The 16,637-nt window shown below is 44.9% G+C and overlaps 1 protein-coding gene across 3 annotated transcripts in view; it reads left to right on the top strand.

Moving 5' to 3' along the window:
- Positions 1-262: 262 nt before the first annotated feature.
- The window catches only part of HLCS (holocarboxylase synthetase), a 678,650-nt gene continuing 662,275 nt past the window's right edge, over positions 263-16,637 (top strand). Inside the window, exon 1 of one of the 3 annotated variants that reach the window (XM_069202536.1) lies at positions 263-350. Coding sequence is in view for 1 of the 3 variants with exons in the window: in XM_069202535.1 (XP_069058636.1) it covers positions 1,317-1,541 (225 nt within the window). In the remaining 2 variants the exon portion in view is untranslated. Of the gene's footprint in view, positions 351-1,023; positions 2,093-16,637 lie in introns of those variants that run through there. The other 2 variants (XM_069202535.1, XM_069202537.1) reach the window with 2 other exon arrangements.

Genomic DNA, 16,637 nt, shown 5'->3' with positions numbered 1-16,637 from the left:
TTATGCTCTAATTATTTGATTCTGTATTGCAATGGCCGGCTGTATGTTGTTACGGTTTTAATTAACTGAACAATAAGCGATATTCAGATTTTATTTGATGTTACTTGTCGGTGAAATGACAACAAAATACCTAGAGAAAATGTTCTTTTCAGTCATGTCTCTGACACAATCGCTGTGCTCGGGATCACACTTCTCATAACGTTTTCATGCACTTGTATTACAAATGATGTATCGGCCCCTTTTAATCTTGCCTACCGGGTTGCGTAAATTTGGGACGCTGAGTAACCCACTGAAAGCGAAAGTAACGGGGTCTGTTCTCAATCTGACACAGCGGAGGACGTGCATCGCAGGTGAGTCAGGTTAATTCGTAGCGCTGTTTACCCGAGTTTGCGTTGGGCTCGCTGTAACACTGCATGGGTTAGGATGGTTTCTTCTCTAAGGGAACAAACTTTATGTACGAACAGCGTAACAACCCGCCCATCACCCAAAAACGGTGTCCGTGGGGGAAAGACGCTGCCACGTGGCAGTAATTTGCCTCGCAGTTCTCCAGGTTAACAACTCCACGGGAGTGAGCACGTACGAGCGCTTCGCATGAAAATGTAATATGACGTAAAAATAGCTCCTGACACAAAAATGTGCCCGCGCTGTTTAGAGTGCAGCGAGCGTGCACGCAGGCCCAGGTGCCCGGCCGCTGTCCTGTGCTTCTAGGCGGAAGGGCCAGCTCGTGCTTTATGTGTATACAATTAAAGACGAAATGGGAACTATGCATTGTGATTCCGTAGCGCCAGCTTTAACTGAAGGAAAAAGACGTTTCCAGAACCGAGCGACAGAATAACAGGTGGCGGCCGAGCCCGATTTAGAAGCAGCCGCTTTCGCTTTCGTCTTCCTAGAGAAGGACCGAATGGGCAGGGACGCAAGACCCAATCACAAGCAGGCACCACCCATAGGGCTAGAGAACAACAGTTGATAGGCGCGAGTCGGACATCTTCCAATCAAACAGTGGTAGATATTTGGAGCGAGGCCAATCAGCGCATGCTTAAAATGATGACGGATGACAGTTGGCTAGAGCCGGAAATACAGGAAGAACAGTGTGTTTATACATGTGGATCGTTCAACGCACTCTGGTTGTTCACGGTTTTCAGCGTGCTATTTTTTATTTTGATTGATGATCAGGCTCTGCTGACACAGGAGGTCAGCTGGAGGGAGCCCGGATCCCGTATCAGTGTAGGAACTGGGAGAGGTGACATGTAAACCCACATGTCTAACACGGAGTCGAGGAAGAGGGTGGGCTTGCCCCCGGAGCCTGGGCTTTTGACATGTTCATCACACTGTGTTACGTGTACCTCTGGCTGCGGGTTCGAGCCTTTTACGCGGTGCTGATACGTACCACAGTGCACCGGTTGCACGCTACCAACTCCCTTTCTTTCTGCACTGCCCCGTCCCCCGGGAGAAAGAATGGACAGGGTCACACGCCGGCTCAGTCCGAAGAGAACATCTGCCTGAGGCTGGGCAACAAAGTATTCTGTGTAGGCGATCCGCAGGTACCTATGTGTTTACTGTGCTTACAGCTGTACAGATATAGTACTGCTGCACACGAGCCAAATTTGTAGATTTGGGAAAGCACCTCAGTAGCAGTTACATGTCAATGTTTTTCAAATATATAGTGTTTAACATTAGTATTTAGCATGTTAACAAGTACCCTAAAGTATCCTTACTATTTACGAGCAAGGGGATTTCAGTGGGGCGGGGGGAAATAATGACACTCAAGAAAAACATTAGTCCAGGAGGTTCACAATTTCATTATAATGCCTGTCAAAACAATATCTTACACTCAAAGAACGGACAGTAGACGTAGGGCCCAGTGCTTAATTTGTAAATAAAAACGTGCCGGTGCCCAAAGCCCTCCTCTGAAACACGCGGCTGCTGCAGTTAAATGTGCTGCATAGAATACTGAGGCAGCCTAATCCTGAAGCCATCTCGGGCCTCTTTAATCGATTTACAGCCACTCCCTGCCGCGAAACGTCACTAGCAACGTTATGTATTGACCACGCACATGCAGAACAGGAGGGAGTAGCGACCACAGAAGAGAGAGGTGAGTGGGGCCGTTTTTTAGGGGGTTGGGGGATACGCATTGCGGTAGCTTTTAGGACAGGATCAATGGGTCAGGGTAGTTTTTAGGACAGGGTAGGGAAGGTTTTAGGGCTTGGGGTAGTTTTTAGGACAGGGTGGGGAAAGTTTGAGTAGTCGGGGTAACTTTTAGGATTGGGTAGCTTTTAGGGTTCGGTGGGGTGGTTTTTAGAACAGGGTGGGTTAGTTTTTAGGACAGGATACATTTTATGGTTAATGGTATTTTTATTTTTAGGGCGGGGTAGGTTTTAGGACATGGCAGGGCAGCTTTTAGGGTTTTAGGGCACAGTAGTTTTTAGGGTGGGGTTTAGGGTGGGGAAGTTTTTAGGACAGAGCGGGGTAGGTTTTAGGGTGAAGGCGGGTGATCGGGGTCGTTTTTAGGACGGATGTTTTAGGGTTCGGGGATTGGGGGCCAGGGTGGTTTTTAGGACAGGGTGGGTTAGTTTTTGTGACAGTATAACTTTTAGGGTTAAGGGTGGGCGTTGGGGTAGTTTTTAGGGCGGGGTATGTTTTAGGACATGGTGGGTTAGCTTTTCGGATTTAGGGTGGAGTCGGGGTAGTTCTTAGGGCAGGGTAGGGTTTAGGGCATGGGTATCAGGGTAGTCTTTAGGACAGGGTGGGGTCGTTTTTAGGACAGGTTAGGTTTTAAGGTTTATGGTGGGGGGGGGCAGGGTAGTTTTAAAGACCAGGCAGGGTAAGGTTTAGGGTGTGGGATCAGGGTAGTCTTTAGGACAGGGTGGGGTAGTTTTTAGGACAGGGTAGGTTTTAAGGTTTATGGTTGGGGCCGGGGTAGTTTTTAATACATGGCGGGGTAAGTTTTAGGACAGGGTAGCTTTTAGGGTTTAGGGCGGGGGAGGGGTAGTTTTAGAGCAGGGTAGGTTTTAAGGTTAAGCGGGGCTCGGTGTATGTTTTAGGACAGGGTAGGGTTTTGGGTGGGGATTTGGGGTAGTTTTTAGGACACAGCAGGGTAGATGTTAGGACAGGGTAACTTTTAGGGTTGTGGGCAGGAGGTCGGGGTAGGTTTTAGGATGGGAGGGTTGCTTTTAGAGTGGGGTATCAGGGTCGTTTTTTAGTACAGGGTGGGGTAGGTTTTAGGTTTCAGAGCTGGGGGTTGGGGTAGTTTTTAAAACACGGATTGGTCGTTTTTAGGACAGGGTAGGTTTTATGATTTAGGGCGGGGGTTGGGGTAGTTTTTAGGACTAGGCTGGGTAGGTGTTAGGACAGGACAGGGTAGCTTTTATGGTTTAGGGTGGGGCGGGGTAGTTGTTAATACATGGCAGGGTAGGGTTTGGTGTGGGGGGCAGGGTAGTCTTTAGGATAGGGTGGGTAGTTTCTGAGACAGGGTAGGTTTTAGGGTTTAGAGTGGGGTAGTTTTTAGGACAGGGTAGGTGTTAAGGTTTAGGGCGGGGGTTGGAGTAGTTTTTAGGACAGGTTGGGGTGGGTTTTAGGACAGGGTAGGGTTTAGGGGAGGGATCAGGGTCGTTTTTAGGGCAGGGTAGCTTTTAGGGTTTAGGGTGAAGGCGGGGGTTGGGGTAGTTTTTAGGACAGGGAATGGTAGGTTTTAGGGTTCAAGGCGGGGTCGAGGTAGTTTGGAGGACAGGGTGGTTTAATTTTTAGGACAGGGTAGGTTTTAGGGATTATGGTGGGGGGTTGGGGTAGTTTTTTAGGACAGGGCTGGATAGGTTTCAGGGTAGGGTTTAGGGTGGGGGTGGAGGGGTCAGGGTAGTTTTTAGAGAAGAGTAGGTTTTAGGGTGTACGGCGAGGGGTCGGGTAGTGTTTAGGACAGGGTGGGGTCGGTTTTAGGACAGGGTGGGTCAATTGTTAGGACAGGGTAAGTTTTAGGGTTTAGGTCATGGTAGTATTTAGGACAGGGCGGGGCAGGTTTTAGGTTTCAGAGCGGGGGTTGGGGTAGTTTTTAGGACAGGTAGGTTTTACAGTGTAGGGCGGAGGTTGGGGTAGTTTTCAGGGTAGGTTTCAGGGTTTGGACTGGAGGTCGGGGTTTGTTTTTCGGACAGGGTGAGGTAGTTTCTAATACAGGGTAGGGTTTAGGGCTTGGGTGGGTGGAGTATGGTGTCGGGAGTAGCGGAGGACAGAGGAGAATTTACCACACATGTTCCTTTACAAAACATGCTTTTACAACGAATTTCATACGTGGTAAAGGCATGAGTGGTAAAGATGCGGTTGTTGTAGAGACTGCGCTGTAAAGGCATGCGTGATGTACACATGCGTTGTTCCATCATACATCCCTCCCTGCCCCTTCAGGTCACTCTTGCAGCTTTCTGCTTTCTCCCTTTGTGACACTTTTCTATCCTTCTTTGCTCCTTCTTTCCGATATGTCATGTGCTCGCAGAAAATGCTTGAGGCAGAAAAATAAGAGCCAGCCCTCAAAAATAAGTGCCGGTGTCCCGCACCGGAAACCACTGGCTCAAATTAAGCAGTTAGGGCCTCATTACGAGTTTTGCGGTGGGAATTACTCCATCACAAAGTGACGGATATCCTGTCTGCCGTATTACAAGTTCCATAGGATATAATGGAACTTGTAATACGGGGAATGGGATATCCGTCATGTTTGTGATGGGGTAATCCCTTCCATCAAACTCGTAATGAGGTCCTTAGTGTTTTCAAGCTGTATGGTGAAAAATCGCTGCATCACATTTTCTATTGAAATAAAACACTTTGTAGCTAGTCTTACTTTAAGGGATACTCTGGTATCTGGCACAATGCCAGTCTTGATTTGTTCACACACATACCTCCAGCAGGGCATTGCACATAAGCGTCCTTTAGATGGCATATACCCAAATTAGTAAAATCTCATACTACATACACCCGGCAACACTCGCCATTGCAGCCAAACATATACTCTAAATGTTAACCACTAAAGTACAGCCGATGACTTTATTCACCGAGCTGGACTGACCATATGAAACACAGGAAAAAGCCCCAGCAGGAGGAAAACCACAGGGTTGCTTTGAGTGGTGGATGTACAGAGCTACCATCAGCTTTCCACTTGGGCAAACAGCCCTGAGTGAACACACATTTTCCTTCTGGCACATATATAATTTGGTACACCCAGCCCACATCGATATGTCTCTATCTAGTATAAATATATTTTTCAGGGCTGATTACTGTTTTTAGTGCACCATTGCCTACTTAAACAAACGGGAAACAGAATCCAGTCAGTGGAAGAATCCTTGAAAACACAGTGAATCCGAACCATACAGCTTTGAGAGGACCTGCTAATGGCAATACAGTGATTTTTAAATGTTGTGATAAAGGGTATTTGTAGAGTGAAGAGTGTGCCCATCGGGGTAGTCTGGCAAAGAAAAGCAGGAATGGCATGAGCTGAGCCAGGGCCGAAAGTAAGTGAACAGCCATGTTTTCAATTTCTTGTGAAATTCAAGAACCGATAAGGTGGCTCTGATGTGCAGGGGTAGGTTGTTCCAGCCTTTGAGAGCGAGGTAGGAGAAGGCTCAGCTGCCTGATCTGGTACTGCACATGCATGGGATGTATGCATGTAGGAGTCTGGCTGAGTGGAGGTGTCGGGTATGAATGTGCAAATTAATGCATTTGTTGAGCTAGGTGGGGCTGATGTTGTGCAATGCTTTATGTGTGCCTTAGGCGTTTGAAGAGCCCATTTGTGGATGGGGAGCCAGTCGAGGTCTTTGAGATGCAAAGAGAAGTGGGATGAAGGGGAGGTCGGAGTGTTAGCCTGGCAACTGAGCTCTGTATCATCTGGAGATTTCTGGTTAGTTGCTCGTTGATTCCTACATAGACTATGCCATAGTCCAACTTGTTGAGAATGATCTCCTGGGTGACAGTTCTGTGGCTGTTGAAGTCAATTGAACATCATCTTGAACATCTTTAATGTGTAGAAACACGAGGTGGAGACTGTGTTCACTTGGCTGTCTTATCAAGCTGGTTGTTGACTATTATTCTGCGTTTCTTTGCAAGGGTGGTTGACTTGGTTGTGGGTCTGAGATCAGCAGGCCACCTGGTGGAGTCCCATAGCAAAGTATCTTTACTGAAGATGATTACCTCTGTCTTGTCTGTGTTGAGCTTGTGGAAATTGTTTTTCATTCATCTGGAATCATTTCGGGCATATAGACGGAGAAGTTGGTTTGGGAGTTCAGTGTTTTGTCTGAGAAGGAGAAAATTAGCACAGGATATAACTTTGACTCAGTGGATGTGAATGATGCTGGTGAGTGTGGCCGTATAGGCGTTAAACAACTTGCAACTTAATGAGGATCCTTGTGGAGCTCCACTGATTAGTGTGGTGGCTGGTGAGGTGCAATGAATCGGGCTGACCGATTGGGTGCAGCCTGTGATGAAAAAGTATATCCAGCGGAGATGTATGTTCATAATCTTCTTCATGGCTTTCTCTAGGAGGGGTAGCAGGGAGATGGGCTTGGTAGTTGTCTAGTGTATTAGGGTACACTGAGGATTTCTTTAGGAGAAGGAAAACTATAGTGTGTTTCCTGGCATCAAGGAAGGTGGTTGTGTTGATTGAGTCATTCAGGATTGAGGTGAGGGGTGAGCTGATTGGGTCCAATCCTTCAGTGTATACCTGATGAGGGGAGGGGTTTCGATGGTACTCCTGAGTGTACAGTGTGTATGGTCACTGCTGTTTCATGAATGGTGATGGTGATCCTCTGGGCATTGGAAGTAAGGTGTAGGGCAGCTGCGAGGGTGTAGGAATCCATTTGGGGCTCGAAGTTGTCATAGATGCTGGGGATTTTGCTGCTGAAAAGAGAGACAGATTGATTCAGAGGTCTTGTGAGGGAATGATGCTGGTGGAGCTTGCTGCTGGAGAGGTGAAATATTTCATGATGGAGAAGATTTCCCTGGTGCTACTGGTGCTGCTTTCAATGTGCTCTACGTGGGTGGAGTGTTGGTAGATTTGATTTGTTGGTGGTATCGTCTGAGGGTTGAGCTGTAGTTTTTCCAGGGCTCGAAAATCAGAAATTGCTACCAGACCTGCAGTTGTAGTGACTTGAATAATCTACTTGACCCATAAATGTGTCTCAAATTGTTTGATCCTAGGCAAACGTTTTATTTTACCATCACTTTTTTTCATTATCGCATATGAGAGCATCTTCAAATATGTTAGTTTAGCATCTCTGCTCTAAAAAAAAAAAAACTTTAATTTGATTTAATAGTCTAAGCTGTTGCTCACATACCCCCTGACTTGCCTCTCAGTTCACGAATAGCATTGTCATTAGGGCGGGGCAAGCATGGTTCTCATGGTGTTTTAAAAACTATCACTTTTAATAAATATATGATTAAAGTATGGTGTGATAGAGCACTGTCATTTACAGACAGACTTTTTTTCCCCTTGAAATGGCCACAAACCTTCCCACTGACATGCAGTTTTACTGATGAAGCTATAGAGCGCACAAACGAGAATGTGTGAAAATTGGGTTTCTGCGAATATCATTTGCACGTTGCCAAGTAAAGTGTTTTTTTATTTGTTTCGATCCTATTAAAATCTTTGTTTCCATCTCACCTCAGAATTACAAAAAAAGTCAACTGAAATATATTTTGAAATATTTCTACAGTTCATTTACAAGCTATTTAAATGTAGTCTGCCTAGCATGGTTGTCGGAAATTTCATTTTACAAAACCGTCGAACTTTGCAGTCACAGAAAGAACAGTAAACACCAATCTCCAGTATAAAATATGCTGCACTTTATTAGAAGAAATAAGTTGACATTTGTCCTCCATGTCTGAACGCACAGCAAATGTGACAAGATAAAATATGATTTTAAGACCTCTTTATTACTAATTCACTTTTGGAATGAACAGAAGACATGTACTTTAACTTCAGCTCTCTGGCCAGACAGTCCAGTCGGTCCTGAAAATAGTGTGCATTCATAAAAGCTAACTCACCACAGGGTAGATTAGATTTCTCTAAGTCCGCCCTTGTCAGTGCGCCCTGGCTTTATCCCCATCTGCATTCTAACTGTTTGCAGTGAAACTTAGTGAGTTTGAGCTAAACCTGTTTGACATAACATTGCAGTGCTTCGATGATGAGGTATCCATGCAGTATACATGATGAGGTATCCATGCACTGGTCTGTGCTTGCCCAGTGCTGCTTGCTCCCAGCATTGTTAGCTTTGAAACATGTCATTGTTGTTATGGGAGTGCTGTTGACCAGAAAGTGCCAGTTTATCCCCATCATGTCATCCATTTCCTTTCAACAATTCTTTTTTCATTATGTCCCTCACAGATCCGTTATTTGACTGTAGTGTTTTTTGGCAGCAGGAAAGTTGACATTCTTTCTCGCAGTAAAACATGTGCATGATTGGTGTATCTGAAAGCGTTATAAGCTGGTCATTCAGTGGCACGTTAATTTTATATAAAGCTCCTAAACAGAAAAAAATCAGTAAAATTAGGTCCACGCTCCCCCACTGAAGGTCAAATCAGCGTTATGGGTAAGAAAACCTTATTTATGTTTTGTTAAACTTCTTTAAGGCTCCACCTATGTAGCCTGCAAATGTCTGTATTTATGTTTTCATGGTCCATTGGTGTAGAATTCCTTTTTATCCAACACCCAGGACATATTGTTTGGGCAACAAGTTTTCATGTTCATTGCTTGGGGTCAAGGGTAACACGTTTTTATGCTTACTATGTCCTTTGGACAAGAAGACAGACATCTGCAGCATAAACCATTTAGCTGCCAATAGTGAGTACCAAATTATGGATCTGTGAAAGAGAATGGTCTGTACTGAACGTAAAATTTGTATCCATATGTGCATAATAATTAAACTTCCATTAATGGTTCATTTATGCAGAGCCTTTATTATTAGCATTAGCACTCAGAGGAAATCGTACAAGGTCGCCTGGAATATTGACAGTGGTTCCATTATTAAAATTTCTGTCCAAAGTTTAACCATTTTTAAATAGGTATAATGCTCTCTGATTAGATGCAAATATTTGTAGAAGCACAAAACCAAGACTGATGATTGCTTTCAAAATAAAGTGTACACATAATATATTAAAAAATAAAAATGTTTTGCTAAATTATGGTGTGTTGTTAAGTACTAATTAGTTTAAACGTCATTTAGTAATATGTGTTTCCTGCATGCCAGTATTTCTTAAAAAACAATTAATCATGGTGATTGAGTGTAAAACCAATTTCAACGTTAATATGGGAAACCTGAAAATAAATAAGCCTTGTCAATGCCAAAGGCCTGCGATTGATTGCTAGCCTTTTGGTCTTTTCAGTGCATGTGTTATTTTGACATGGCTTTTGTAAAACTTTATTGTTGGGAGCTTCCAGGCATTCACCAATTAACAAAAACATAGGCTAAAATCAGAAATATTTATTACTTCTCAAAAAGCACACATTGCCATAGTACCAAAGGGAACTGCATTGTTTATGGTGTGCTCCTTGTGAAAGAGCAGAATGCTGTCTCAGTAAAGTTAGCCAATTGCTGAAGTTGGCTGACCAATACTCCTAGAAAAAGTAGGAATTTAATTTTCACTTGATCACATATGCATGTTTATATTTGCTCCTGCGAAAAATCAACTGAGCATGTGCAGGTTCACTTTCCCTATAACTACATTTATCCCACCCTGGAAAAAGATTTTACTTCTGGCCTTTTCAGGAGTAAATTTCCAACATTTTTTAGTCTACCAAGAGATTAGAAGATATTAGTTTGGTGAGAGATTTTAAGAAGAGAAGCTGAGAAACAAACTTGTAAGTTTCGCAGACCCCCAGGTGTCCCCTGACCACATGTTGAGAACCACTACTTTAATTCCCTGGCATTTAGTATGCTTTGCCCCCCCCCCCAACCCGGGAGTGAGTCGGGGGTAATTGCCCCATCTTCCCAAAGCTGGGCAGAACAATTTTGTCCCCATTTATTTGGGGTGGGGGTATGGCCATACCCCCACCCTCTTTTTCTGAAAAAAAAAATAATAATAATCTTCCCTGGTGGGCTATGGGCAACAGTAATGGGTCCCCATGGGGAGCGGCCCTTGCCCAAGGGGCTGCCCATACAAACAAAACACACACACACCAATCCCTGGTGCCTAAGTGGTTTCTGCCCCCCTGGAGGCAGATCTGCACATAGAAATGGGCAGATCTGCCCCCAAGGGAGGCAGAAATGGCCTAAAATAAATTTGCCCCCCAGGGGAGTGGCCATTGCCTAAGGGGTCTCTCCCCTTGCGTGAAATAGATGTAAAAAAATCCCTGCTACCTAGTGGCTTCTCCCCCCCATTGTTTATGAAAAAAAAAATATATATATATATCCCTGGTGTCTAGTGGCTTCTGCCCCCTCTGAGGGCAGAGTGGCCTAATTAAAATAGGCTGCCGATACTCCCAAGATGGCGGCTGGACTTTAGATTTCTCCTCAACAAACGTACTGGCATTAATTGAATTTCATTCCTTTCAAGGGCAAAGCCTCCAAGGACCGAGAGAAATTCTTGGAAGAGATTGATAAAACCACTAAGTTGATTCTCACATTAGTTTCACAGAGTGCCTTTGATGAAGTGAAGGGCAATCTGGATAAAAAAAACTCTCAAAATTTGAAGAGATTACTGTGAAGAAACAGAGAAAATGTATATGGGATTTTAAGGATTATCAGTCAGTAAGGGTCCTAACCTTTCATCATAAATATGATCATATGTGTACAGAGGACTACAAGGAACCTGTACCTTCGGGTGATATTGGAATATCTGGTATTAATTTGAGGTTGCCAGAGGAAAGTGATGTATCTGATGGTAATCTTTCTGATGCATGGGAGGAAGACTGTTTCTGTTTTTGTCAATATATTTTGCAACTGCCTGTCAGTGTCTTGACTTTTCCTTAATAGGCAGAAATGGCCAAATAGAAAATGCCGCCCAGTGCCCCCACCCCTGGGGAGCGACCCTTGCTCATGGGATCGCTCCCCTTATGCCAATTTCACAAAATCCCTGGTGTCTAGTGGGCATTTCTGTAGCCGGTCACTTCATCAGGCTGCAGAAATGCTCAAATAGACATGAAAGGAAAGGATAGGCCTTTCCTTTCATGTCTCTGTGCCACCCCCAGCCCCAGGATCGGAAGCATTTCTCTTTCGGTTGCGCTGGAAGCTCAGCTGCCAGCGTGATGGGGCGACCTCTGATGAGGTCAGTGCGCGATTGTGTGCTGATGTCATCAGATGTCACTGGGGGGCTTGGGGTGTGGGGGTGGAAGAGGAAGCGATCCCTTCCATCCCTGCTCATGGGGGGGAGCAGCGCTCCCCCCATGAGCCGGTTGCAGGACGTAATGGTTACGTCATTGGTGCCTCGGCGCCGCAGCCAACAATGTGACCATTAAGTTTGTGGCCGCCAAGGGGTTAAGAAGCAACCTGTCCGTATGGACAAGTAGAAATTTCACACCCATGATCCTATGGGAGAGGTAGTCGAATTTGAGAGTTTTTCATTACGAGGACATGTAAAACTTAAAAGTATAAGTCCAGCGTTTTTAATACAACGCACCTAGCCCAATAGGTTGTTTCACGGGCGTACCCTATGGGTGATATATTGTTTAGGACTGTCGCAAGGTTTATTTTGCCAGGTTGAAATGGCAGTTAAAAACTGCGTACACAGACTGACATGGCAGGCCTGAGACATGTTTAAAAGGTTACTTAAGTGGGTGGCACAATGAGTGCTGCGGGCCAACTAGTAAACAAACACAAATGATGGACGGAATGCGGAACCAATCAAACATCCACCCCCCAGTCACAGATCTGGGGTTAATCCCTCAATTCTTTTGCTCACCATGCCACCCCAGTTTGGACTCAGCCATATGCAAATCAGTCTTGACCCTGTTCCCCATGGGAACATTCCAGCCCGAACTGCTGGGCCAAGTCCTCCCTGGACCGGTAACAAGCATCCTGGGACCGGTTTCAGGGTATCACCCTTCATCAGCCCGGCTAGGTTGAATCCAGTGGCATGGGGAGACCCACGTTTGGGCATACCTGGCGCACTTAAGGCGACAAAAGCAAACCAACACAAATGATGCAGAACCAATCAAACATCCACCATCCAGTCACAGATCTGGGTTTAATCCCTCAGTTCTTTTGCTCACCATGCCACCCCAGTTTGGACCCAGCCATATGCAAATCAGTCTTGACCATCATCTGTTCTCTTTGCATTTGTCGCCGTAAGTGAGCCTTAGGCCTTAGGACTTCATACAGTGCAAGCTAGTGCTTCTGTTCAGCAAATCTTAGGAATCCTCAGGTGGAACAGTAAGTCATAAAGCCCAAGTATGTTTGTTATCATCCAGTAGTGCAGTGCTCTGCCTTTTTTGTCATGCCTGTCCCAACTTTCTAGTCACCATCAACAAAGGTATTGTGTAGTGTAATAAAAGTATGTTTTCTGCCTCTGCAGTTCTTACCATCTTCAGCTGTGGTGGCAGCCCACTGAGAACCTAGCATGATCATTTTTTACCTTTTGTATTGGTGCTGTTTTTATACGTGTTTGTGGCATGCTACACTGTAGCCACTTTGGTTTAATTGCACATCTACTGCTGCTGTGTATTAATAGCAGCATCTGTCAATCTGCAAGTGGGCCAATAGGCTCCATCCTTCAGTGTATGTTTTCTGAGTACATTTCATGGTTGGCAGTTTTGAGAAGTACACATGGATTTTCTTCAGGCGATAAACAATCGGTTATGTATATAGTTCTTAAACATGTTTTTTTGTTGTTACACACTACAGGGAGTGATATTTTTGCTCGTAGTGCTGGTGGACAAAATGTGTTGCATGGCTCATATTATCTCTTGGATTGTGGCTTGGTGTGACCCTGCTTCAATTTGCCAACTACTAGATCTGGTCTTCCACTATGAGGCATTCCTCTAGCGACAGTTCCATGATTTTGCACTGCATAGTTTTCTTTGCTCTGGTCCGATTTTGACTAGCTTAGGCAGCATGCCTTGCAGCTTTGCCTTCTTAAAATCACACAGCTCACAAACGTTTGAAGGTGGCATTGATATTCACATGGCAGGGATGGTTCTGTTGCCTCCTTGTTCATGAGGGTTGTAAGGCCTGCTTTGGAGTCAGTTGTACACCTGGATTCAAAAGCGGCCTGTACCTTGTGGTATGATTGTGGGAGTAGAACAGTTTTCTGTTTGTTTTTCTAGATTAATGATTATCCCTTCATCAGTTCTATAAGCTTTCACAGGAATGAAATAAACAGGTGCCGAATGTGTTGTTTCTGAGTAGTTCTTCCAGCCAGGTTCTGCTGGGCGCCCCATCTTATGCTGTGCACACTTCTATTTCATGATCCAAGACCACGTGGCTGGATAATTTGATGCTGAAGTGGCAGAACTTGCATTTATCACGAAACAGCTTGAGCCCTTGCTGCCTCAAACAGTTGCAGAACCTTTAGTAGTGTTTTTTTGGCATATTTTTGATAGTCTTCTCCCAGAGATGATGCTATGGTCTAGGTACACCAGAATTTCCAGTAAATTTGTATCACCCACTGTGTTTTAGATCGGTCACTGGAGCTTTGTCAGTGATAAAGGTAAACTGAGAGCAGTTCTGTGCCCAAAGCTCTCCTCTTATACATTCCGCTTCTGCAATAAAATGTGCGAACACAGCGTAATCCTGAAGCCATCTCGGGCCTTTTCAATCCATTTAAAGCCACTCCCTGCCCATTCAGCTCACTCTTGCAGCTTTCTGCTTTCTACCATTGTGATGCTTTTTCGTTTCGTTTTGCTCTTTCTCAGTCTTTCCCATATGTGTCTTATGCTTGAGGCAAAATAATAAGCGCCGGCCCTCAAAAATAAGCACTGGTGCTCCTCACCGGAAACAACGAGCACAAATTAAGCAGTGCTTTGCTCATGACTAATCCTAAATATCAGGGGCTTTCTGTCACAATGTCCAACAAGTCATCCACATGACCTACATGTCCTGCTGTTAATCGTGCGATAGCTGATGCACATTCTATCTTTGTTCTTGTTCCTTGTTCTTAGCAAATAAAAGGAATTCTTTCTTGGTAGAGTTGAGCTTCTGGTAGGCGAGGGACATCCAGACCTAGATGATGTGCTGGCATTGTTTGAGGCATTAAATGTCTGATGCAGAAGAGACTTTCAAGTAGAGTTGTGTGTCATCAACATATTGGTGAATCTGATGTTTGTGAGAATAGTACCAAGATGTTTCACGTATAGGTCAAAGATGACAAGACGTTATAGAACCCTGGGAGACTCTTCTGGTAATGGAGATCTTTTGGGACCTTGTAGTGCTAATGTGAACAAACTGGAGTCAGTTGGAAAGGTAGGAGGAGAACCAGTGATTGCTACTCGAGACCCCATGATGCATATGTGGGTGGAATTATCTGCTGTGTCAGAGGCAGCTGATGCGTCTAGCAGTATCAGGAGGTAGAGCTCATCTTCATGTGTGGTTAGGAGGGCATCATCTACGATGTGTGAGGTAGCGGTCGCCATGCCGCAGTGTGACCTAAAGCCAGGCTGGTAGTTGTGCAGTAAAAGGTTAGTATTAACATTATCTTTGAGTTGAATATAGATTGCTTTTTTGATAATCTTGGAGATGAATAGTAGGTGAGTGGTGGGCTGGTAGTTGGCAGGATCATCATGGTCTAGTATAAATTTCTTGAAGAGTGGGATAATCTGGATTACCTTGAGGGCTTCTGGGAGGATGCCTTGAGTTAGGGACGCTTTGACAGTGGTGACTAAGGGTGAATGAGCATCCCCCGAGAGAGCTCAGAGAAGGACAAGGTTAAGACACAATCTTCATAAGAGCAGCTGTGAGGGTGTTGAGTATTTTGACGATACCTGCAAGAGGCAGGACTTTGAAGGCTGACCACTGTGGGACTCTACAGAAATTGATGGGCACAAGAGAAGACGCAGCCTTTGTGTTGTCTGTGTGCTGTCTGATTGACTGTATTTTTTCACTAAAAGGAAGATTGATCACATTGCACTTTCATGTGTACTTCTATTGATGCTCCAATCTTTGCAGTTATCAGTGTTGACTGGTTTTATCATCAACCTGCTGTAGGACAGTGCCCCTTTTGGCATGGTTTTCTGATGCTAACCTGAATGTGTGTGCGCTGGGATCCTGCTAACCAGGCCCCAGCACCTGTGTTCCTTCCCTACCCTGTACCATTGATTTCACAATTAGCACCCAGTTAAGTCCCTTGTAGAAGGTACCAGTGGTACCAAGGGCCCTGTGGCCAGGGAGGGTCTCTAAGTGCTGCAGCATGTATTGTGCCACCCTAAGGGACCCCTCACCAAACACCTGCACACTGTCATTGCAGGTTGTGTGTGTTGGTGGGGAGATAAAAATAAAGTTGCTATGGCATCCCTCTCTGGGTGCATTGCCCCCAAAACACTGCCTGAGGCATAGGTAAGTCACCCCTCTGGCAGGCCTTACAACCCTAAGGCCGGGTGCTCTATATCACAGGTGAGGGCAGAGCTGCATGAGCAATATTCCCCTACAGTGTTTGTCCATCCTTCGGCATTGTAAGTGCAGTGTGGCCATATAGAGTACATGGGCTGGGAGTTTTTCATTACGAACTCCACAACTCCATGATGGCTTCACCTAAGACTGGGACGTTTGGTATCAAACTTCTCAGCTCAATAAACCCACACTGGTGCCAGTGTTGGATTTATTGAAAAATGCACACGAAGGGCATTTTATAGATTCCTCCAACCCCCTTGTATTTCATCCAACCCTCTAGTGTGAGGCTGACTGGTCTGTACCAGTCTACAACTAACAGTCAAGTTTCTGACCCCATGGAGATGAGAGCCTTTGTGTTCTCTGGGGTCAGGGACAAAGCCTGCTCTGGGTGGAGGCGCTTCACACCTCCCCACTGCAGAAACTGCAACACTTGGCGGTGAGCCTCAAAGGCTCCTGCCTCCTGTGCATTTGTTACTTGAAAGGGATACATTCTTGAAACTATACTTTCCTGCAACAAAGATCCTTTTGATTCTAGAATTAAAGTAATAAAGTATATTTTTGATTCATAAAACAATTGGCCTGGAGTTAGTCATGGAGAATGTGCCTCATTTCTTTACTGTGTGACAACAAATGCTTAGCACTACCCTCTGATAAGTGTAACTGCTCGACCACACTACCACAAAAGAGAGCATTAGTATCATCTACTCTAGCCGTTGTAAAGCCTCTGGGGATCCACTGGACTCTGTGTACACTATACTTTACTTTGGTATAATTTATACTGAGCCAGCTTCCTACACCTGAAATGATATTTTCTGAGTAAACAGGCAAGTCTTAGCCTTGCAGATAAACCAAAGACAGACCCCTTCTAAACTGAGTGACAGCCACTGTTGGAGACGGCTCAGACAAAAAAACAGGCCGTCCTCAGTCAGTGGCTGTCAACCCTGATGGAGTGGGCTGCCTCTAGTTTAACTGTATCAACAAGTAGTCAAGAGGTTTAATCTCTTCTAACGCTAATCCCATACAATTTAAGGGGGAAATTTAACATTCCCCCAATATGGAAACTGGAAAAAATGCACTTTTGTGTATTTTGTACTTGTAGTTTGTCCTAGGGCATGAGCCAAATGAAGCACT

The sequence above is a fragment of the Pleurodeles waltl genome, chromosome 8 (genome assembly GCF_031143425.1).
Source record: "Pleurodeles waltl isolate 20211129_DDA chromosome 8, aPleWal1.hap1.20221129, whole genome shotgun sequence".
NCBI lineage: Eukaryota > Metazoa > Chordata > Amphibia > Caudata > Salamandridae > Pleurodeles > Pleurodeles waltl.
Note: the sequence above shows the minus strand (reverse complement) of the source record. Positions and strands in the feature narration are given on the sequence as shown.